The following is a 26225-nucleotide window of genomic DNA, read 5'->3' on the forward strand; positions in this document are numbered from 1 at the left end:
AAACATTTCATTAAAAATAGTAACAATAATATTTTAAGTTAAAATTTTACATCAAAGATTATTGTAAGATAGGCTTAAACATTTCATTAAAAATAATAACATTAATATTTTAATTAAAACTTTTACATCTAAGATTGTTGTAATGTACTGTAGGCTTAAATATTTCATTGAAAATAGTAACAATAATATTTTAAGTTAAAATTTTACGTCAAAGATTGTTGTAAGATAGGCTTAAACATGTCATTAAAAATAGTAACAATAATATTTTAAGTTAAAATTTTACATCAAAGATTATTGTAAGATAGGCTTAAACATTTCATTAAAAATAATAACATTAATATTTTAAGTTAAAATTTTACATCAAAGATTGTTGTAAGATAGGCTTAAACATTTCATTAAAAGTAGTAACATTAATATTTTAAGTTAAAATTTTACATCAAAGATTATTGTAAGATAGGCTTAAACATTTCATTAAAAATAGTAATATTAATATTTTAAGTCAAAATTTTACATCAAAGATTGTTGTAAGATAGGCTTAAACATTTCATTAAAAATAGTAACAATAATATTTTAAGTTAAAATTTTACATCAAAGATTGTTGTAAGATAGTCTTAAACATTTCATTAAAAGTAGTAACATTAATATTTTAAGTTAAAATTTTACATCAAAGATTGTTGTAAGATAGGCTTAAACATTTCATTAAAAATAGTAACAATAATATTTTAAGTTAAAATTTTACATCAAAGATTGTTGTAAGATAGGCTTAAACATTTCATTAAAAATAGTAACATTAATATTTTAATTAAAAATTTTACATCTAAGATTGTTGTAATGTACTGTAGGCTTAAATATTTCATTGAAAATAGTAACAATAATATTTTAAGTTAAAATTTTACGTCAAAGATTGTTGTAAGATAGTCTTAAACATTTCATTAAAAGTAGTAACATTAATATTTTAAGTAAAAATTTTACATCAAAGATTGTTGTAAGATAGGCTTAAACATTTCATTAAAAATAGTAACAATAATATTTTAAGTTAAAATTTTACATCAAAGATTGTTGTAAGATAGGCTTAAACATTTCATTAAAAATAGTAAATAATATTTTAAGTTAAAATTTTACATGAAAGATTGTCGTAATACGGCTTTAAACATTTATGCAGTAACAGTAACATTTTAAGTTAAAAGTTTACGGCAAAGAGTAGTCGTTTATTCTTTTGTAATACACAACACAGCCCCGTCCTTGATGCGGGAGTAGTACAGGACCACGCGCTACCACCCTTAGTAAAGTCATTTGATTTGTTGCGTAAACTCCGTACTCAATTTGAAAGAGTAGATTCCTGTCTATAGTTATTAGGTCAAAGTCGGTTTTTGAGCATAAGAGGAGGTTTTGGAATCAAACCATTCAATTCTTGTCTAAAATCAAGCATATCTCCTCAGGATTTGTTCTAAATTAGGCTGAGATGTCGTGAATGATATTGAGTAAGGTTATGAAAGCATGACGTGCAAGCAGCTGTAAAATGAGTGCCGTGCTTGTTGCAGACGAGTCAGGATGCGAGGCTGACATGGCCGAGGGAGGCCAGGAGGAGGACAGCGGGGACGTAATGCTGGCTGCAGCCACCTCGCCTGCCACCGCCTCTGCTGGGGCTTGCATGAAGCGGGACCCCGACGCACCGCTCAACCTGAAATCTGAGGTGAGTCATCGCACACAACTTGCTTCATTCTAGCAGCGACAACACCGACCACTGCGTGCGTTGGAGCACTTCCTTAAGAGAAAATTTAATATCTTCTTCCCTAGTGTTTGTCCGTAAGCAGTAGCGGCTGGTGGTCAAAATAATGAGTGTGCTACAATCTCTATATCGGCCTACTGTATACACTTATATGTATTTATCTTAATTTGAGACTCGTCTAGTGACGAAATATGGAGTTCCTTCCTACCGCAGAACTTGTCAATTACCCTGCTGTTAAACGTTAAATCCCTCCATCCTGGACATTATACTCTTTTCTATTGACAGTATTGTAAGAGCAGTGAGGCGATCGTGGGACATAGTGTTCCTTAAAAACGTTTTTATGCGTTTCAAGCAAGAAAAACATCTTTCTGGCTCAGCAGTGGTCATTGGTGTTGTAACCAAAATATTTAACAACTTCGTTACTTCACAGAATGGATCCCGTGAATTGTTGGAGACTATGTTTTGTAACAATTGAACAGCCGTCTATATTTCGGAAGTCGGATCTTCCGTATAGAACTCCAAGTTGTGTCTTTAACATTCTTTTGTTCAGTACAGTATAACTGTTGACAGCAACTTCAAGTTCGCGTTCAGGAAAATTATGCAAAAAATTGTCAAAAAATTCGCTGTTTAACAATTTTGTTGCGTCTAGGTAGCTTAAAGATTGGAAACGATGAGTAGTTCCCTGAATTATACGGTTACATACCTCCTTGGCATCAATTTTCTGGGATTCAATTTTCCGTCGCTTGCTGACTGATTCAGGAGGAACCTCAAAAACTGGTAGATGGCAGCAGCAGTCGAACATTTGAATTACCAAATACATTGTACACAGTTCCGAGTTCCTCCACAAACAAGCATTCTTTCCTTACGCTTTACTTTTGAAATCTCCAAGCTGTGTTGTGCTGAAGCTGACTACAGCACTTCCCCGCGTAAAAATAGCCAATCAGAGCAGTTATTTCAGCTTCGCACATGCGCATTAACTTTCTACATTCTCATGTAAGGTTTGAGTAGCACAACGAACCCCCTGAGGCACCAAAGAGCTAAGAGCGAAGACTAAACACTTTATAACGCGTCATGAACATAACCACGGGAAATTGTCAAATAACAGATCAAATACTATGGTATTGCAAACACTTTATTTGAGCAAAAATTATCATTGTGCTGTAGCACATAGGGACGGGCCGGCCCTGTCCGTAAGTCGTTCTTGAAATGGGAAAGGAGAGAAAAGTCACTAATGACAGTATGCGACCAGAATGATGCACCTTGTAGTCATGGATAGGGACTGTATTTTTATGTAATTACGTATTATATTCCTTTCAACCTAACCGTATATAAATAACAAACCTTTGCTAATCTTGTAATTACCATTCATATATTAAAATTTGATACTACATATTTTTACATATTTACCCCACATTACATATTATGGCTTGGTATTACATAAATATACATATTTAGGGGGTTTATTCATTTTTACTTCTCTAAAAGGAAAAAAAAAAAAAAGAAAAAATCTTCTCCTGGGGAAATTTACAATTTGAAATACACAGATTTAAAAAGCCTCTTTATCTACCCAAGAAAAGATATATTTCGGGACGAAACAAAACGTCCAGAAGGCAATAGAGACACTCACCCCATACCGCCCACTGCAAATATGAATGAACAAAAGGCAACCTTTCTCATACAACTACCCTGTATTGTAAAAATCACTCAGAAAGTAGCGTTGCCTTCATGCGGTGGAGTGGGACGAGGACGACGTGATTTATCTCGAACTATAATTGTTCTGCACACGTCTTAACAAGCCGTTCCCATGCAATTTGCAACCTTACCCATCCTCTTCCTAATCCTTCCAGGGAAAACCCGTGTCAAGTCTGGCATGAGCCGCATGGTTAGGGGTTTTTATAGTATCTACAGGGTGGGCACAAAGCTATCCCCTATAACTACCCCAAATATACACATTATTTAGGTAATTCATAATTCAGACATACATCCACTTTACACTAACTGGTGTCCTAAGTGTCTACAGGATTAGTAGGTGTGTCCCCCATAATTCTCTTCACACAAAACAACGCGTCGCCAGGTTCGGTGTGGCATTCGCCTCAGCACCTCAGCTGTGATTTAATTTCAGACTTTCACTATAGATGGAAAAATAGTAATATGTCAAGTGTGCGGTAAAAAAGTCGGGTGCTCTATGAAATCACAACTGGAGAGTCTTACCTATCCTATACCTGCCAGATATTGATATTAAATATTTTCATGATTTTACATATTTTGGTACATATTCAGCTTATTTTTCTTACATAAATATGTACATATTTCACACCTCGATATTACATAAAGTCCCGCGCCGTGGCGTCGCGGTCTAAGGCATCCCGCCTAGGACTCGCATTACGGAATGCGCGCTGGTTCGAGTCCTCATGGGGGAAGAAATTTTCTCATGAAATTTCGGCCAGTGTATGGGACCGGTGCCCACCCAGCATCGTGATGCAGTTGGGGAGCTACGATAGGTAGCGAAATCCGGTTGCGAATACCAGCTATAACGGCTGGGGGGATCATCGTGCTAACCACACGATACCTCCATTCTGGTTGGATGATCGTCCACCTCTGCTTCGACATGTGGGCGTGAGGCCGGCAGGTCGGTCTAGGCCCTTCACGGGCTGTAGCGCCACGGATTATTATTCTATTGTATTACATAGAAATCCGGTCCCTAGTCATGAACATTAAAATATAATTTCAGTAATATGCAAGCAATGTAATTTACTTTATAGACGCATTTCATGCTTAGCCTATTAAGAACAAGCTAGCCCAGCCGTGGCGAAAATGTGATCGTGCGCCGAGCCACTGTGTAACCTGCAACGTGCATAGCACCTATGGAGGGAGGCGGACACCCGAAGGGGAAGTGAAGCAACTGTCTGACTTATTAACGGATTTTCATTTTCCTTACGTCAAGCACTTAAATATAATTGTATACAGTAAAAGGCTACAAACTAATGTTTAGTACGTGTAACGAAGAAAGAAATGAACAAGAAAACATAGGACACATTATCACAACCTAAAATTAACTGTCTTCAGAATGTCTCTGCGACAGAGTTTCAAAATCAGGAATTATGTCACTTACTGCCAGTCGTAGTTGATCACGAAGGTATTTGTCTGTCAGTCGTGATCTAAATTTGGTTGTTACTATTTCCATTGTTGAAAATAATTTTTCACAAACGTAAGTTGTAGCGAACATGGCTTCAACAGAGCAAGCGAAAGAACGAAGCTTCAAATATTTATTTTTTTTTTCCAAAGATTTGAAAAGTTCAACATTTGTCAAGTCCTTACATCTAGCTTTCATTTAACATCACATTGTAAATTTGAGAGTTTAAATTGAAGATCTAACCGCATTATTCGTACATCTGCTGAAAAAGGATCGACGTACAGAGATCATAATAATAATAATGATAATAATAATAATAATAATAATAATAATAATAATAATAATAACAACAACAACACTTAACCTTTTAATGTTTCATCAGTAACATGTAGTAACTTATAATGCCGTTTTATGTTATACAACTGTTTTCCTAGTAATATTTGTGAACAAATCATACATTTAATATTCCCATCATATTGTCAGCAAAAATATGCATCCTCCCATCCTCCTTGAAACTTTCGTTTTTGTAGAGGTACATGGTTTCGAGAGAGACATTACGACGATACGCCACTCACAGGTCAGAGACAAATACAAATGGAACGGAGTTCGACTCCATTGAGTGAGAGGGTGGGAGTTGGGGAAGGTAGGAAGCAAGAGAAATGCACAGCTATCGTTGCGAGCCACAATGTGCTCGTGAGTCACATTTTCGCCACGGCTGGTCTAGCCGAATGAAACTTTTGTTAAGTTGTCCATTTGGTGTCTGTCTTAACGACAAGAAAAGTATATTCCGAAAAAAAAAACTGTTTTTAATGTATTGGATAGCTCAGGGATGGATAACTAGGGAAAAGAGGGATGAAAGCATGGGGAAAAAGTTCGTTCCCCGTCCACAAACCCCGGCCTTGAATGACGTACCTGTGACATCCGTAAAGACACCGAATACATACTTCCTCTCCCCTACTCCAATGACGTGTTCGGGTGAAAGGCAGAGATGAGTCACGTGTTCCGGCTTGTGATGTGTGCCACAATAAGTAGCACACTTTTGCATCCCTGGGATAACCAATTCATAGTTTTCCGTTGCATTTCATTTGTTCAGACATAGGCCTAGGAATTTGTACCACACAATACCAACGTTAAATTTTAGTTTCAGTGTCACAGAATTGTACGTATTTAGGTTGATAATTTGGCGTCGATGTATCGGGAAATGATGCACATGAAGCAAATTAATTGAAGGATCTTTATCTGAAATCAGAAACGCACAACGGCGGATCACTCGCTTCGCAATAAACTGACAAAGAAACGGTAGGCCTGCCGTTCGTGTTGGAAGGGAAACTTAATCACACAGGCTATTACAGGATTACTTGCATTTTTTCGGTTGTTGAGTGCTCGTTCCTTGAATGTACACGATATCAATAAAACTAGTTTTAAAACTGTCCCCTGAACGATCTGTTTCCACTGTTTTCTTACCGGAAAAAAAGACACTTGTGCAACCTTCCTGCATTATTTTACAATATCTACTTTTGAACCACAGCTTCGTCATATTGACTAATATTAGAGTTCAGTAGTTTCATTTTGGAGATGCCGATAAGCTCACTGTATTATAATATCAATTTTTGTTTACCACCTGTGCCTATCTTAATATTTGGATTTATATGAACGTTTTCGACACTCGGCGTGTGTCATCTTCAGATATGGGGTCTATGTCATTGTGTGTTGTGAAGCCCTAGCTTCTTAATTATGTTGTGGGTTGTTCACTTGTGTATGGCCTTTCATGATTTCTCAGTTTACTATAAGCAGTATGTGGTTGGTTACTGTGATTCTGTTAAGTTCTATCTTTTGAAAAACCCGTATAGGACAATAAAATTATGTTAAAAACATTATAACACATAATTATAAACAAATAAAAAACAAGTAAATATATACACTATAAAAACACTGTAAAACACTGTATACACTATATTACTTTTTCACATATATGGTTGGCTGTGTTGGCCTGTTGTATCGTTAAAATTGGGTTACTTTACTGATCTAGGTAAGAACTGTCTTTTTGACGCACTTTCACTGATATTCCATATTGTATGTTGGAGTTTTTTGATATGGAATATCAGTGAAAGTGCGTCAAAAAGACAGTTCTTACCTAGATCAGTAAAGTAACCCAATTTTAACGATACAACAGGCCAACACAGCCAACCATATATGTGAAAAAGTAATATAGTGTATACAGTGTTTTACAGTGTTTTTATAGTGTATATATTTACTTGTTTTTTATTTGTTTATAATTATGTGTTATAATGTTTTTAACATAATTTTATTGTCCTATACGGGTTTTTCAAAAGATAGAACTTAACAGAATCACAATAACCAACCACATACTGCTTATAGTAAACTAAGAAATCATGAAAGGCCATACACAAGTGAACAACCCACAACATAATTAAGAAGCTAGGCCTTCACAACACACAATGACATAGGCCCCATATCTGAAGATGACACACACCGAGTGTCGAAAACGTTCATATAAATCCAAATATTAAGATAAGCACAGGTGGTAAACAAAAATTGATATTATAATTAGAGTTCAGTGTTTTCTTCTGTATTCTAAAATTCAGTCTGACAGACAAATCGTTTTATGCCATAAATACGAATTGGAGATTTATCCTTCGAAGAGGTGCAAAAATTCAAATATCTTGGAGCAACAGTAACAAATATAAATGATACTCGGGAGGAAATTAAACTCAGAATAAATATGGGAAATGCCTGTTATTATTCGGTTGAGAAGCTTTTATCATCCAGTCTGCCGTCAAAAAATCTGAAAGTTAGAATTTATAAAACAGTTATGTTACCTGTTTTTCTGTATCGTTATGAATCTTGGACTCTCACTTTAAGAGAGGAACATAGGTTAAGGGTGTTTGAGAATAAGTTTCTTAGGAAAATATTTGGAGCTAAAAGGGATGAAGTTACAGGAGAATGGAGAAAGTTACACAACACAGAACTGCACGCATTGTATTCTTCACCTGACATAATTAGGAACATTAAATCCAGACGTTTGAGATGGGCAGGGCATGTAGCACGTATGGGCGAATCCAGAAATGCATATAGAGTGTTAGTTGGGAGACCGGAGGGAAAAAGTCCTTTGGGGAGACCGAGACGTAAATGGGAGGAGTATTAAAATGGATTTGAGGGAGGTGGGATATGATTGTAGGGACTGAATTAATCTTGCTCAGGATAGGGACCAATGGCGGGCTTATGTGAGGGCGGCAATGAACCTCCGGGTTCCTTAAAAGCCAGTAAGTAAGATAGACACTATGGGTAGTCGAACCCAGTGAAGTGGCTGTCCTGACTTGCCGTAGGCTGCAACAGAAGACCTGAAGTACTGCTTGACTTCTCTTTTGTCGGAAGCCAGCGTATCAAACGTCTTCTAGATTTGCGACGTGTTTTTGTTCAGACTCCAGTTTCTTCAAATTCTCTGCAGTTACAATTAATACACTCAGACTGTTTCGTTTCGCGGGTGTAATTTTTTCTTCTCAACTCATTTCTCTCGTTCTCTCTGAATCTCCGTTTCAATTTTCCGGATCCGCGTCCTCCCTCCTCGCACAAAAGAGTATGGAAATGTATAAACGCGTCCGTGTGTTTAGCAATTCAGTAGAAAAGGACTATTTCATAATTTACTTTGTGAAGGATTATCAATGGCATTCGCAGCACACGAGGGGTTTTCTCGTGTTATTTGTTTAAGCGATTATAAAGTTTACATTGACCCTTCGCTCTGGCATGTGTATTGTGAAATTAGTACTACAGTAAGTTATGCAGTTCGCAACTTGGAATGAGGTCAGTTGCAATGTTTGTTTTATCTTAGTGTAGGAGTAGCCATGCAGCTCTGAGGCGTCGGTTCCAGATCCTCATTTTCTCAATTTAAATGCACAAGTGCAAGTTTCGCCTGTCGACTATATTTGATGGCATTTGTTAGATTTTGTCTATTTACTGTTTAAGGGGAGAGGATAGTATTTTTTTTAACTTTTTTCCTATTTGTTGTAAAGTATTAATTTTTTGTATGTAGAGAGCTCATAGCTGTAGCAATTCAACCAAATATAAATATTTTGAAAAAAAAAAATATATTTCGGGGCCCAAATTTGAAAAAAAATATACCCAATGCAGGATTCTACTAAAACCAATGTATCTAAACCGTTTTTAAGGATAGATTCGAATGGTTTTTTGCAATGTATTTGCAAAATCATGTTCTACAAACTGTCTGTAACAGAATTTTTATATTAGTCCCTACGTTTGTAAAATAGACAATTAAAATTTAATAACAATTTTCTGATTTCCTTTCTTGCAAACAAACGGACGTATTTTTAAAATGAAATCATTTAAGAAAATTGTGTTACAGAGAAAAGTTTCCTAATAGTCTAAAGAATGTGTGTTCTAAATTTCATGCACGTATCTTTAATAGTTCAAGAATTATATCCATTTTTGTCTGGCAATATAGCAAAAAAAGTAAAGTTACTGGAAACCGATAAAAGTGGGCGTGTGATTTAAAAATCCATAGCGCAGGAAGTTTAAAAATGACGACTCAACATCCGATAAGGGCACAAATACCCACAAAATGTTATGCAATGCATTCCACACATATCAAAGGGTATTTTAAAGATTTTTTTTTGTGAAAATTTAACTTACCGGAAACAACAATAAAAGTTGGCGAGTGATGTAAAAATCCATAATGCAGGAACTTAAAAAAATGGCGACTCAACATCCGATAAGAGCACAAATACCCACAAAATGTTATGCTATGCATTCCACACATATTTATTTTATTTATTTATTTATTTTATTTATTTAAATTCAAATATACAGAATAAAGAAATATAATTACAAACAAACAAAGAGAAATACAAATAAAATAATACAAGCAATATAAAAAGAAGATACAGTAGTATTAACAAAATTTGAGACCGAATGACCAGCGCTCGTGCTCGGTCGCAGTTCAGATATAATATTAAAATAAATACTACTACTACTAATAATAATAATAATAATAATAATAATAATAATATAAATAAATAAGTAAAATAAAATAGGAACAAAAATATATCACAGAGTATTTTAAAGAAAAAAAATTTTTTTTTCGAAAATTTATATTTTTCACCAAAAAATACCATCCTCTCCCCTTAATATAATCATATGAAATTAAATTGAAGCTCTTAACATCGGACTTAAAGAAGACTGCGTTTTAAACGTTATTTTATTCCAGTGTTAAATGTTGTTACCTGACATTCTACATTTTTAATTATGCACAGCAGAGAGGGACGGAATTTCAAACGAACAGAAGCGCTTTCATGTGTAGGTGGAGTTAGATTTAATACTTAACGCTTTTCATGATGTTAAATGGTATTTTTATCAAAGAAATAGAAGCATAATGTGGACTGTTTTAAATATACTTAGCCATAATCGCTTCGTCTGCAAATTTGAAACATATTTGACGAATTATTGGCCGAAGTGGGGTTGTGGTTATACAATATGAAAGACACTCAACAAAGCCAGCTATAACGGCTGAGGGGATCATCATGCTAACCACACGATACCTCCATTCTGGTTGGATGATCGTCCACCTCTGCTTCTGCATGTGGACGTGAGGTAGCGGCTGGTTCGTCGGTCTGGACCCTGAAAGGATTCTACCGCCAGGGATTATTATTATTATTATTATTATTATTATTATTATTATTATTATTATTATTATTATTATTATCATTATTAGTTGAAAGACTGAGGGGAAAAACTTTTAGCGAGGCCGAGATGTAGATGGGAGGATAATATTAACATGGATTTGTGGGAGGTGGGATATGATGATAAAGACTGGATTGATCTTGCTCAGGATAGGGACCAGTGGCGGGCTTATGTGAGGGCGGCAATGAACCTCCGGGTTCTCTAAAAGCCATTTGTAAGTTATTATTATTATTATTATTATTATTATTATTATTATTATTATTATTATTATTATTATTAGTTGAAAGACTGAGGGGAAAAACTTTTAGCGAGGCCGAGATGTAGATGGGAGGATAATATTAACATGGATTTGTGAGAGGTGGGATATGATGATAGAGACTGGATTGATTTTGCTCAGGATAGGGACCAATGGCGGGCTTATGTGAGGGCGACAATGAACCTCCGGGTTCTCTAAAAGCCATTTGTAAGTTATTATTATTATTATTATTATTATTATTATTATTATTATTATTATTATTATTATTAGTTGAAAGACTAAGGGGAAAAAACTTTTGGTGAGGCCGAGATGTAGATGGGAGGATAATATTAAACTGGATTTGTGGGAGGTGGGATATGATGATAGAGACTGGATTAATTTTGCTTAGGATAGGGACCGATGGCGGGCTTATGTGAGGGCGGCAATGAACCTCCGGGTTCTCTAAAAGCCATTTGTAAGTTATTATTATTATTATTATTATTATTATTATTATTATTATTATTATTATTATTATTATTATTATTAGTTGATAGACTAAGGGGAAAAAACTTTTGGCGAGGCCGAGATGTAGATGGGAGGATAATATTAAACTGGATTTGTGGGAGGTGGGATATGATGGTAGAGACTGGATTAATTTTGCTTAGGATAGGGACCGATGGCGGGCTTATGTGAGGGCGGCAATGAACCTCCGGGGTTCTCTAAAAGCCATGTGTAAGTTATTATTATTATTATTATTATTATTATTATTATTATTATTATTATTATTATTATTATTATTATACAGAAGAAAATATTATTTTAAAATTATTGTGTTATACTTTTAATTTGTTATAACATAATCTTTGCTTAAAATGAGATACTTGAGCATGATAAAAGGCTGTTACCTTGGTTACAGTCTGTGGTGGCTACTTTCATTTCTTCCTTCACGTGGCGCTGCAGTCACTAAAGAGCCACTGGCTCGCCATACCTCAGGACTGTCATGACGACACTTTTACGTGCGATCAGTACGAACACAGCTGCCAAGACGTAGGCACGTCTTTTTCTTCATTCTAATCACGGAGCCTTTAGTGTTGCGTACATCACTGTCAGTCTATTTATTTGAACTGGACTACAGGGAATTCTATGCTGCTATAGTGTAATAATGCAGATAAGACAACACATACTGTTTTCGCCAACAGTGAGGCGAATGTCAGGTAATCTTGGCAAATATTCGACCTCAACTCGCCAAGTACCATCTCTCTTTATGACCAATTCCATCAGAGCTAAATAACCTAGCACTTGATACAGGGTGCGTAAAAAGGAGACTTAAATGTTGGAGGAAAGCAACTCAAGAGACGTTCGTTTCGTTTTGTATTGTATTGTATTGTATTGTATTGTATTGTATTGTATTGTATTGTATTGTATTGTATTTATTAACATTCCACGGTATTCATACATTGCTTACAGCTAGAATATGGAACAAGTCAAAAAACTTAATACTATTATAAAGTCTTAATTTATAGTCACAGTCTAGATGAAATATATACAGACGAGATTTACAATATAGTCTACTAGTACAACACAAAGTTTTAGTATCAATTTCATGAAGCGTTATTGAATGTCATGAATTCACCTACAGAATAGAAGGCGTGAGAAATTAGGTACTTCTTTAATTTGGCCCTAAATAATTTTATGTTTAGAGTTTCATTTTTTATATCGATAGGGAGGCTATTACAAATTCTTACTGCCATATAACGCACTCCTTTTTGATAGCACGATAGACTAGCCGATGGAGTACGAAAGTCATTTTTTGACGTGTATTTATGCTATGAACTGTTGAATTAGTTACAAAGTTTTCACGATTACATACGAGGAAGATTATTAATGAAAATATATACTGACAAACCATGGGCATTATTTGTAGTTTTTTGAAAATAGTTCTACAAAGTTCCCTAGATTTGGCACCTACTATTATTCTAATTACTCTTTTTTGTAATAGAAATATATTGTTACTATCTGTGGAATTTCCCCAGAATATTATTCCAAAACTCATTACCGAGTGGAAATATGCAAAGTATATTGTTTTTAAGGTATTGATATTTACTATCTTTTGCATAGATCTAATAGCGAAACAAGCTGAATTTAGTTTGGGGGTAATTTCTTTAATATTATTTTTCCAGTTTAACACATTATCGATTTTTAAGCAAAGAAATTTGGTGGTTGTTTGTTCTAATAGGGATCTATTATTAACATAGCCTAAATCTTGTGAGATTCGTCGCAGGCCTTTTAAGCAAGACTTTAATCGGCTGATTTCACAATGTTGAAGACGAATACGAGTGTCTCTAATGTCCACCGGACTTCTCTTCTTAAAATTAAAAATTCAGAAATATGTCTACAATCTAAGCATTAAATGAAAGGTTCTCGAGAGACGATGTACGAAAACACCTGCTGAATGTCTTCGCAGCTAATCATGGATTACGTATCTACAGAGCAAGTGTGCACATCATCTGGCGAGAGTGCCAGCGATAACTTACCGGTACTTACTTACAAATGGCTTTTGAAGAACCCGGAGGTTCATTGCCACTCTCACATAAGCCAGCCATTGGTCCCTGTCCTAAGCAAGATGAATCCAGCATAAGCATCGTATCCCACTCCCTCAAATCCATCTACGTCTCGGCCTCCCCGAAGGTCATTTTCACTCAGGTCACCCAGCTAACACTCTATACGCATTTTTGGATTCGTCCTTATGTGCTAATCTCAAACGTCTGGATTTAATGTTCCTAATTATGTTAGGTGAAGAATACAATGCGATAACTTAAGAAAATTAATTTTTAATTTAGACCTGGAAGTTGATGGTGTGTGGAAAACTTCACAAATGACGTAATCATGTAAGAGCAGTCTTGTAATCTACAGAGGAGGAGAAGGAGAAAAAGAAGAAGAGTAACACGAAATTATGCAAAAACACCTCTTGAACTAGTTCAATAATGGGAGTAGCCTACTGTTATTCATTAGCGTTAGAGGCTTTATTGTATAACTAATTAACGATATCGGATTAAAAATAAGGACTTTGTACCACTCTTGTATTCTTTATTTGGTCGTCAAGGTTTGCAGCGCTCTTCTTTGACGTAGTTAAATGGAACCATCATTTTCCATTATGTCCAGATTTCATTGTATTTTAGAATTCATATTTGAGTTGGTTTCTTATTTCTTTTTCGTGGTATTTTTGGAACACTATTGCCCATAAATATTTAATTTTTGTACCTCTCTACTGCCTTATTCCTAGTATTTCATTTTTCAGTATTGACATCCGTAAAACAGTTGGCATGACAACCGCCTCATCTCATTTCGGTCTTGATTAAACCTGCGTCATACTCATAAGTATTTTCTCTGAAGGATGTCACTACATTCATTTTTAATTTCTGAAAATTGGTAGTCGTACAGAATATTACTACATCTAGTCAACGATTTAATTCTTAATAACTTTAAGAAAATATCTACAAAAATAACTATAAATTGAAAGCACAATCTCAAGGGAAAAAATGGAACTCTCTGCATCATAATCCACAGTTAATTCACGATTTACCACGAAAATCGTCTGTAGCTGCATTTAGATTGGCAACAGGCCATGATTGTTTGGCCAAACACCTGCATAGAATTGGAATATATCAGTCCCCTAACTGCCCATTGTGCAACTCGAACCAAGCAATGGATTCGGAACACCTCAAAATCTGTGCTTCAGTGGCTGACCATGATAATACACTCAGGGACAAAAAAAAACCGGACACTTCTATATTTGCTTGTATTTTGTTGCGAATTATTTCAAAATGAAACAAAACCCATTTAAACAAAATAATGTTTCATTTAGCACCTTATACGACAACATTTGAAAAAAAAAAATCTCTGATGTGAAAATTTACAAAAAATTATAAAGGGCGTATAACTATGGCATCGTTTGGTCTAACTGTTTTTTCATTTTATGGTGCCTTAAACATTAAAAACTCTTTTTAGTAACGGGTATTACCCCCTCTGGCTTGAATAACTGCATCCATACGTCTTGGCATGCTCTCCATTTGGTTAGCAATGTCTTCTTGAGGAATAAGTTCCCATTCCTCGCCAAGTGCTCGCCTCAACTCTTGTAACAATTCTGGTTTCGGTCGTCTATTCTTATCACGCCGTCCCAGCATGTCCCACACGTGTTCAATTGGGTTCATGTCTGGACTCCTTGCTGGCTATGGAAGAACATGGATTCCCACTTCTTGGAGATAATCTCTGACCGCATGGGCAATATGCGGCCGTGCATTATCATGCATTAAAACAAAATTATCGCCTACAAATTGGCCAAATGGCACAACATGATCAGCCAAACATTCATTTATATACCTATCAGCCGTTAGTCTTCCATTTTCAACAAAAATCAACTCTGTACGAGCATGCAAAACACAGTCGTTCAACTCGATGCATCCTGAGAAGTCTGGGACCAGTTGCAGGTCTACTTGATATCAGTCCACTTGCTTTCAACCTCCTTCTAACTGTTTTGGCCGAAATTGGGCGTCCATGCATGTTAACAAATTGCTGGGCTACACTAGTAGCTGGCAGGTTGCGCTCCCTAAGAACTCTCAACACCATATACCTGTCTTCATTTGGATTTGTAGCTCTTGGACGACCCGAACCTGGTCTTCTGGTATATTCTAGGGTCTCTCTATACCGTTTTATGGCATCATGGGTTGTGCTTCTAGCCATATTCATAACATTTGCAATGTAACGTACACTGTGTCCATCATCGTAAAGGACTACAGCTCGAGCCACATCTTCAGGTCGCATCTTGTTTTAAGACAAATGTTACAACCCCACTTAAACTCAGAAAATGTAAAAATAAACAAATAACGAATGATAACGATAATGAAGCACAAAATGGTTCAGACAAAATTGTTATAGCTGAGACTCCAAAACAAAATTGGAATATTTGGTTGTAATGGCTTGTTTATAAAACAAAAAACAATCAACAATGTATACACGTCTCCATAACAACAGATGGCTACCATAATATTGTGTGAGAAGATAATGTTTTGCAAAATACCAGCAAATATTAAAGTGTCCGGTTTTTTTTTTGTCCCTGAGTGTATCTTTGAAAAATATTGGAGTGCAAGAGGTCAAATGACTTTATTGTCAAACGCCTGGCATTAGAAAACAACAACAACATACATTGCATGTAATAATAATAGGCTATTAGACAAGTTTTTTTTTTTAGAATTTTTTATTACACATAATAAATATTTTACAATACTATTGTAATAGTCGTATATGGTTATTCTTCAAAATTCGAAATTGATTACCAATCTCATAGGCAAATAGCCTACATATTACAATTTATTGTATAAATACAATGTAACTGGGTCACACCAGAAAAGTTAACGTAAAAGTTAATGTAATTATTTAAGAAAAAAGGTTTCTTGTTATACAGGGACATCATTTTATTTTTACTAACATTTTTAATATTAACCTGTCTATACCTTTAGAGAACCGGAAACACCGTTTGCTCCCCCCTCCAAGACTGGAGTACGATGATACTGGCGTAAAACACAAATCACTCTACTAGGTATAGGATGGAAGAAAAGTAGTTCATCCATTTACGTAAACTAGGAAATATCGCGATTTTGAGTTTGATAATTTTCATTAGGTTTTTCTTTAATCAAAGTACAGTACTGTATTAAAAATAAGTGTTTTTACTCACGAAGTGAGTTATCCATGCGAACGTATTCATTATGCAGTGTATATTATACTGTCTACAGCACATTAGCGTACAATATAGAGAAAGAAGTTAAATTGAAAAATAATCATAATATGAATATTTAAACACAATTTTGAAAATGGTGGCCGTTCATTTCGATACAGGCTTCAGTTCTTTTGTGCATATTATCGCACTATAGACTATTGCATCTAATTCCAATTGCCAGTTTCGTCCTTCGTACTAGTAACTAATGTTGAAATATTTCTGTACCTACTCTACGTACTGTGAATTCAATCTTCACTTCTGCCCAACCCGAAAATATAAAATTACTCAGACATGCTATCTACTGTCCGTCCAAGTGGTTATGCCGCAGGATTGTAGAACGGAAGGAAATCACGTGACAGTTAATTACTTAACGAGGCCCTTTTATTTAAGTTAAATTAAACAGCTGTATAATATTACGTAAACGTCCAATTCCTAAGAGAAATTAATGTTTTCAGAAAAGAGCTTAGACAGCCCAGCTTTTACAGAGGGGCGAGCAGAAGCAGGTGGGGGAAATCGGGATGCGACGTAGGCAAACGGACAGTACCTGTGCGAAAATATGATTCAATATTGAAAGCTCTTTCGTCACTGGAAAACGCGAACATATTTCTGGAACGTACTATACTCAGTAACTCAGTACTGCTTACTATCTGCGGTCTTGGTTCTGTGTGGAGTTGGAACTTCCTTAGTAGAAGGGGTGGGAGTGAAGTACATTCAAAATCTCAAGTACAATAAAAATTGAAGTAAAAATAAAATGATGTCCCTGTATAAGAAGACATAGTCAACCAAATTCAATAAGAATATCATGAGTTTTGACAAAAGAGAAACAAAGAAGTTGAGATACTAGAACTCAATGGAGAGAGAACAGCAAAAAACTAGGGGGGGGGGGATCTCCAGCGAACAGAAGATGGATAGCTTGCAGGTTAAGTTGACTATACTTTTATCTTCAAAACTTAAGATAAATCAAGAATAAGTATTTGCCCAAGGATGTATTCAGTTACGTATTTTGTCAAATTCCGGTTTGATTTTCGATGCCACAATATATTTAATGCAATTCAACCACTGATGATTCAATCGTTAAAATCCCGGCTCAGCGTTCAGTGATGTTCAGCAATGGTGAAACGTAAGATAATCGTTGCGTTAACCTAGATCAGAATCTAGAATTATCGAAATTCAGTGCGTGTTCAGAATCCAATTAAGTGGAAGTAGATCGTGCCGCGATTAGAATTGGTGTTAAACACAAGCAATAGTTAATACTTTGCAGCTCGTGTTGGTGGCAAATGAAACGTATTCCCCAAGCATTGAAACAGACATTGTTGGTGTTTTTCTCTAATCGTGACAGATCCGCATTACGACAACGAATCTTAATGTGGTAATGAATTGAATCGTTGAAGTTCTGCATTTCTCTATTTTAGTAACGCTTGAATTATTAAACGGCATGTTCATATCTTGAAACTTAGAATAGTTTTCAGAATTTTCCTTATAACGAAGAATTATGTAAAAATTGTTGAGCTTCGTTTCGTCACCTAAGATCCGATCTATGATTACACTGCTATGTTTGGCGAAAGCTGGGGATTAAGAATCTCAGCAGATAATGTGAGATCACCGTCGGAGAGCGCGCATGCTTGTAGATTTTTTGGTAATATTTTTATACGCCAATGCTGACATTCTATATTGTGCCGTCGGTCAGTGATGTCATAGCAAGCGCATTTTTCTGACCTTGACGTCGTGCGCGGGCACCAAGCGCTAAGTATGGAAAGAGGAAGAGTTGTGTATATTAATAAGCAACCTGTTGGATTAAGAAAACAGTGGTGCATAAACTTCAAACGGAACGTGAAATTTTATGTCGTTATTTTTATATGGCTTCTTTCTGTTTAATATTATCTATATTGTCTGTAAAACAAAAGTACTAACACTGATTTCTTAATATCGCGCTTGTGTTTTAAATCTTAATAAAATAATAGAGAGTTAAGAAGGAATATTCACTTAAATTCCATAGTAGTATAATATTATACTGTATTAAGTGGATGAAACACATCATTCATAAAGAAAGTGATATTCCAAAGAAAGAGATTGAGTATGACATGATAAGTTGGAATTGATATTGATGGTATTTTTAGCCTTACATAAGTAATCAATAAACTAATCAAAACAATATTACAGTACAAAGCAAAGTTACCTAGGTACTGTATCTGTTTTAAGTGTAACTAATATTACATAACAAAACTCTTATCGCATTATGCTTTTAAGGTGATATTGATGAGCAACTTCCTATCATCAGAATATTAAATTATTTTCTCGAAATCTGCTGAAGCTATAGAGCTGACATTTTTACAACACATGGGCACGTATCTTTTGCTTATGATGTAACAGCAGTTGCTTTGTTAATTCATTTCCTTACAAACAATTTCCATGCGAATATTTTCAAAATTTTGAATACACTATCTTCAGTAATACGTATATATGGTATATTAGATTTACGAAAACATTCTGTAAGGCTACTAAATAAATAGGCCTATACCTGAAAATTTCACTTTTCTATACGAAAAGTTGAGAAAAAATTTTTTTGAATAAAAAAATCAAACTTGTGAAAAATGAGCATTAAAATTAAAACTTACATTCTTATAATGCACTTATACTTCTCAGGCAAACCTAAAAATTATCATGGATACATTTTTAATAAGTTCTCTTCCCTTTATCCATTGAATCAGTGCTGGCCATCCCTGAATATAGCTCGACCAAGCGGCATATACCACCTCTTTCGTCTGCCTCTTTCCCTTCCGCTGTAAAGCGCTCACGGTCTCCTGAGCTCTAAAGCGCGCGCTTGCTCCTATGGACAAGTTGACATCACTGCCGTAGGTGATATCATTTTCCATTGGCTCATGTCGTTATTAGTTCAGAGCACGGTCCACACTATACAAGAATATCTGCTTCCTTGCCGGTTGAATTGACTGCTGAATATTAAAAAGAACTGCCAAATAGTTTTGGGGAAATCGCTATAGACAGACGGACGGCAAATCTCAAGCTACTTCTGCATTTCCGGACATCTGGAATCATGTCTTGTGAGATCTAATAACAATACCAAAGTCAAAGCGCATTGAACAACAAACCAACTGATTACAATTCTCACATTAATATTAGATCTTATTTTCGTCACTATAGTGGAAGGCAGCCACCCTCTGTAAGGTCCGTTACACACTTGAAGAGATCGCGCTAGCGAGAAATGTGTTGCGAGAAAGAGGCGAAGAGCCTTCCTCCACACACTTGGAGAGTTCTCGCTATCACAGATCACACCTCGCTATGATCATCTATGCCAGCCGTGGCGAAAATGTAATCGTGCGCCGAGCCACTGTGTAACCTGCAACGTGCATAGCGTCTATGGAGGGAGGCGGACACCCGAAGGGGAAGTGAAGCAACTGTCTGATTTACTAACGGATTTTCATTTTCCTTACGTCAAGCACTTAAATAAAATTATATACAGTACAAGGCTACAAACTAATGTTTAGTACGTGTAACGAAGAAAGAAATGAACAATAAAACATAGGACACATTATCACAACCTAAAATTAATTGTCTTCAGAATGTCTCTGCGACAGTCTCAAAATCAGGAATTATGTCACTTACTGCCTGTCGTAGTTGATCACGAAGGTATTTGTCTGTCAGCCGTGATCTAAATTTGGTTTTTATTTTTTCATTGTTGAAAATAATTTTTCACAAACGTAAGTCGTAGCGAACATGGCTTCAACAGAGCAAGCGAAAGAACGAAGCTTCGGATATTTATTTTTTGGCAAAGATTTGAAAGTTCAACATTTGTCAAGTCCTTACATCTAGCTTTCATTTGACATCACATTGTAAATCTGTGAGTTCAAATTGAAGAGCTAACCGCATTATTCGTACATCTGCTGAAAAAGGTCGACGTAGCTACAGAGATAATAATAATAATAATAATAATAATAATAATAATAATAATAATAATAATAATAATAATAATAACAACACTTAACCTTTTAATGTTTCATCAGTAACATGTAGTAACTTATAATGCCGTTTTATTTTATACAACCGTTTTCCTCGTAATACTTGTGAACAAATCATACATTTAATATTCTCATCATATTTTCAGCAAAAAATGCGTCCTCCCATCCTACTTGAAACTTTCGTTTTTGTAGAGGTACATGGTTTCGAGAGAGACATTGCGACGATACGCCACTCGCAGGTCAGAGACAAATACAAATGGAACGGAGTTTGACTCCAGTGAGTGAGAGGGTGGGGGTTGTAGGTAGGAAGCGAGAGAAAAGCACTGCGAGCCACAATGTGCTCGTGAGTCGCATTTTCGCCACGGCTGATCTATGCCAACCATGGGGGAAAGATGGCTCCGGAGGGCCACTGCACTCAAAGCCGCCTTACCCCACTCCACCGACTCTCCCCTCCGCCTGGTGCTTCTCTAGACATACTTCGTTCAGTGGTGGGTATGGGTTCGATCTCGGGACGTCAGTTTCAGGAAGAGCGGCAGAAAGAATTTTGTATTGTTTACAAAAAGAAGAAAGTCTGTTGCTTAATATGTGGGTTTAAAATTGCGCATATAAAACGCTTCAATATTAAACGTCACTTTAATCGGAAGCATAGGCTAAAGCTGACTTCCGTTATCTTACAAGTATTTATTTACAATTTTAAAAGCTATTTTCGTAATATTTGTGAAAAGATACAAAACAAGATATGTTTATGGTATTTTCAGAATTTAGATACTTGTTATTTTATTAAGTAGTATCTGGAACTGAAGTTACTTAAAACTTTGAGTGCATATTAGGCCTGCTTGATGCGTTCTCTTTCCAAGAAAGATTTTCAGAAGAACTGCAATGGACATGGAGATGTGTCTGTTCAATAATCCATTTGTATTTGATGTTACCCAAGCATCAGAGCCACTATAGAGATGCAAAAGAGCACGCCACTAAAGTGTTTAGGAAAAAATGGATTATCTACCAGAGGAGCAATTCCCTAATCTGCGCACATTTTCAATGCGTATGATATCTATGTTTGGCTCAACTTACTGCTATGAGCTGTTATTCTTTTCAAAATGAATATGACCAAAAGTATCTCCAGGTCTAGGATCACAGACATGCATTTAGTTTCAGTATTACGGTTGAGTTGTTCTATTTTAGAGCCAAATATATCCTTTTTAGTTAATAACAAGAAATTTCGAGGGCAATCAACAACAAAAAAATTAAAACCAGCAGTATAGGCCTACAGTAGTATTTCATTTCATTCATATCTCATGTATTTTGTTCAATATGTTTTAAAGTTAAATGACAGTGGAGCTTAGTTTTACTTTCTTTAGTATTTATAAAAAGAAACAATTGATTTTGTTGATCATTATATTGTGTTTAATATGTTTTCAAGTTAAATGATAATGGAGCTTAGTTACTTTATTGGTTTTAAAAAGAAACAATTTATTATGTTGAGCATTGTATCTTTTAATATATTGTGCAGTTAAATGACAATGGAGCTTTGCTTTTTTCTTTATTGTTTTTAAAAAAGAAATACTTTATTATATCGATCACAAGGCAGTTCAAGAATTTTTTGTGCACATGATAAAGGAGTAGTTATACAATTGAAAAGTATATAACTTGCCTAATGACAGTAGGTGGCCGTCATAATTATTGTATGATACGTATACTTCCTATAAACAAAATACTGTAAAGATTTTGAGACAAGAAATAAGAGCGGAGAAATTACTGATGCGCAAGGTGTGTCGAATCCACCACTGCACTTGCCTTAGCAAAACAGCTGCGTTACCCCTCGCCTGTCAGTCAAACGAATGTGGGGTGGGTAGGAACGTTCCCTCCCTACTTTGCTGATAGTCCCCATAGCTGATCTATGCACTGCCTTCTTGCAGAAAGCATTTTTCTGATTATAGTAATCACTCGTTGGGGGAAATATTATAGGTTATGTATTTACGTATATTGTCGTACTTAAATATATAACCTGTAAGTATATTGTCGTACTTAAATATATAACCTGTAAGTGTATTGTCGTACTTTACAAATTACGTACGAACGCTATGTTGAATCTGAGTATTCGGGTGATGAGGAAATGGAGTTACATGAACATATTTTATTAATGACTGAAAAAGTAGGCCTAAAATAAAGCCAGAAAAATCTGAAAATCACATTGCATCTTACGAAAATAAGGGAGAGTTTTGGACACTGGTTTCGATTTGAATGATGATACGTGTAGGCGTTATTTCAGGTTGAATGGACCTCAGTTTTTTGCCATTCATGATATGATAGAGAATTCTTTGCTATATTCTGATTAAAATTATGTAAACTGTTAAGACATATAGATGACATTATTTCAAATGTTATAATTAATACTATTAAAACTCATCAAAATAAAATATAAATCTATTTATTTTTAGGTCATCTGATATTTGTCTCCAGATTTCTTCTTTAAGTTTCGTGTTTTTATAGTTTTCATCCCGTGTATCATATAAATAGGCCTACGGGTGACATCGTACAAGTTCGATAGTTTCTGACTGCAATTATCAGCCATCTTTCCTCGTTTTCAAATAAAAACAATACAATTCATCGCCACCTGTGATATCTTTTTCTACATTCAATTGTCATAAAGAGTATAAATGTCAAACATCTTTTATAAATGTGTCAAGAAAATTCGCTGAGCTACCGATTCCAGCGAGAAACTCGCGCGAGGTTTTTGCCTCGAACGAGAATCTCTTCCATTGTGTGGACGTCCATTTGAATCCATGTTATCAATCTTTGAATTTTCTCGCAACACATTTCTCGCTAGCGAAAACTCTTCAAGTGTGTTACGGGCCTTACCCTGTGTATAGTATAAAATACTCTATTCCCAGTTTTAAGGTAATGCACTCACGTGCATAATAAAGATCACTGATCATAGCTATGCATCTTCCCTGAAACCCTATTTAGAAATAAATGAAGAGCGCCATTCGGATTTCCAGAATAAGTTGAGGAATACACCATGTACATCAACGAGTTCCACTTATTTTACGCACACGTCCAATATAACATCAACTGAACAACCAATCACTAAAACATTCAAATTTGAAAATTGTATATTCAATAATTGTTCCTTTTAAAATTTTTCATGTTTGTTTTTTATTTCATCATCGTTAATTAAAACTTTTCTTGTTTATTTCATCATCCCTAATTAAAACTTTTCTAACACTTGTTTATATTAGTTAGGTTATGTTATAGCTTCTGCTATATGATATTATGGATAGTCACGTATCAGAGATTGTTTAATACTAAGATTTATTGAAAATCATCTGTAAAGTGACGTTGATTACTGGGATCCGGATAATAGAAGTGGAGTGCAACTGTTTTAATAAAAATGAAACTGAATCAACAAAGCCTTCTTGACTAGTAACCGTCCACAGAGTTCAATGAAGATTCCATAGTTGGCACAACTGATAACAAGAAAACAGCTAATCATAACACACTACTGCCATCTGGCGTAATGTTGAGATGGTACAATAATACATTTGAAGACAGTTGTATTTTCGTAAGTCAATTAATATTTTATTGTATTGGAGTACTTCGTTACTTCTAATCTTTATATCGTGTTGCACTCGCAGAATTATCGATAAAATCAAAACCTCTAGTGAGATTACTGTTGATAACTTTGTTCACACAACACCACAGAACGGGAGATGATTAACAGGGAACATTATACTTCATGAAACTTCGATTATTGATTACAATTTCGTACACAAATGCTCCATAACAATCATATTCTTGGTTTTTATTCCAGAACAACTTCATGGAACTTGGCGACAGTCCTACCTATGTCATTTATTACAAAGTTGCACGACACTGATAAAGTAGTATGACCTTTCTATAAATACATACTGTATAGTCTATTTTGTCCTGTCACATTAAAACGTGTAGCTAACAGCATTACAAATCAGCCTTCACGTTATTGCAGGTTTGCATGAATGAAAGCAATACTCTCCATCCTGGAATGTATATTGTAACGCACCAGTTTCAAAGTAGACTTTTTCGAGATAAAAAGTTATGATTTTATTATAATGGGGATTAGTATAGGAATATCATTGATTCCTTTGAATCTGAAGTATAAAGTATGTCGGAGCTAGCTCGTAGAATCCTTCACAGATACTTGCGTTAATTAATTCATTCATTATATTCCATAGATCTTACATGAGCAATGTAGCTTTAAGATGTGGAAAAAGTCAAAATTTTACAATATTACAATTACAATTCTTACAAATTTTTATAATATTTTACAATTTTTACACTTTTACAATGTAGTAATTTTCTACAATGATGAGGTGAGGTCCGAGGATTCGCCAAAAGATTACCCGGCATTTGCCTTTTGGTTGGGAAAACCTCGAAAAAACCCAACCAGATAATCGAATCAAAGGGGTTGATGCCGAGGACTCGCCATAGACCATCCGGCTTCAGTCCCACGGCTGGGGAAAACCTCGGAAGAAACCATTCAATGAGACCAAAGGGGGATCCAACCCAAGCCCGAACGCAGCTCCGGATCAGCAGCCCAGCGAGTCTGCCGACTGAGCTACATCGATGGCTCTACTAAAAGTACACAATACATAGCCAATCAGATTATTAAATTTACAAACGCAAACGATCATTCATCAGTTGAGCTATATGTATAATACAAAACAAGTAAGTTAGGCTAATTAAATTTAAGACATAAACAATTCAACCAGTTGTGATATACAGAAATTGATGATACATATCATGCAAACTACTTCAAATTACAAACACAAACAATTTATCAGTGGAGCTATACAGATTACTATTCAATTTAAAGTATATAAAATTCATCGGCCAAAACTATACAAACATATACAATACAAAGTAGCATACTTTCAATAAGCTATACAAATTTGTGCAATTAATATCAAGTAGATTAATTTTTTTTTTTTTTTTTATTTAAATTCAAATATACAGAATAAAGAAATATAATTACAAAAACAAACAAAGATAAATACAAATAAAATAATACAAGCAATATAAAAAGAAGATACAGTAGTATTAACAAAATTTGAGACCGAATGAGCAGCGCTCGTGCTCGGTCGCAGTTCAGATATAATATTAAAATAAAAAATAATAATAATAATATAAATAAATAAGTAAAATAAAATAGGAACTAAAATATAATTACAGCGGCAATGGAATTAAGTATATACTATAATATTAACACTAGAGAAGAATAATATCGCACGTGAAAAGTAGGATTAATATATATTTCAAAATTATAGAATACAAATATAATATAGGTTGATTAATTCATACACATAGGCTATAAATTTATTTAATCAAATTTAAGATATTAACACGTTTCAATTTATACAATTCATCAGTTGAGCTATACAGACTACTATACAGTTTACGGCATATACAATTCATCAATTGAGCTATACAGACTACTATACAATTTACAGCATATACAATTCATCAATTGAGCTATACAGACTACTATACAATTTACAGCATATACAATTCATCAATTGAGCTATACAGACTACTATACAATTTACAGCATATACAATTCATCAATTGAGCTATACAGACTACTATACAATTTACAGCATATACAATTCATCAATTGAGCTGTACAGACT

At 35.0% G+C, this 26225-nt stretch overlaps 1 protein-coding gene across 4 annotated transcripts in view; it reads left to right on the top strand.

The window, feature by feature from the left end:
- Positions 1 to 26225, top strand: part of pdm3 (pou domain motif 3) — a 1106201-nt gene that overhangs the window by 322153 nt on the left and 757823 nt on the right. For all 4 annotated transcript variants that reach the window (XM_069842807.1, XM_069842806.1, XM_069842809.1 and 1 more), the window contains exon 2: positions 1542 to 1693. In XM_069842807.1, the coding sequence (XP_069698908.1) occupies positions 1565 to 1693 (129 nt within the window). In that variant the 5' untranslated portion in view covers positions 1542 to 1564. The remainder of the gene's footprint in view (positions 1 to 1541; positions 1694 to 26225) is intronic.

The sequence above is a fragment of the Periplaneta americana genome, chromosome 13 (genome assembly GCF_040183065.1).
Source record: "Periplaneta americana isolate PAMFEO1 chromosome 13, P.americana_PAMFEO1_priV1, whole genome shotgun sequence".
Classification (NCBI taxonomy): Eukaryota; Metazoa; Arthropoda; class Insecta; order Blattodea; family Blattidae; genus Periplaneta; species Periplaneta americana.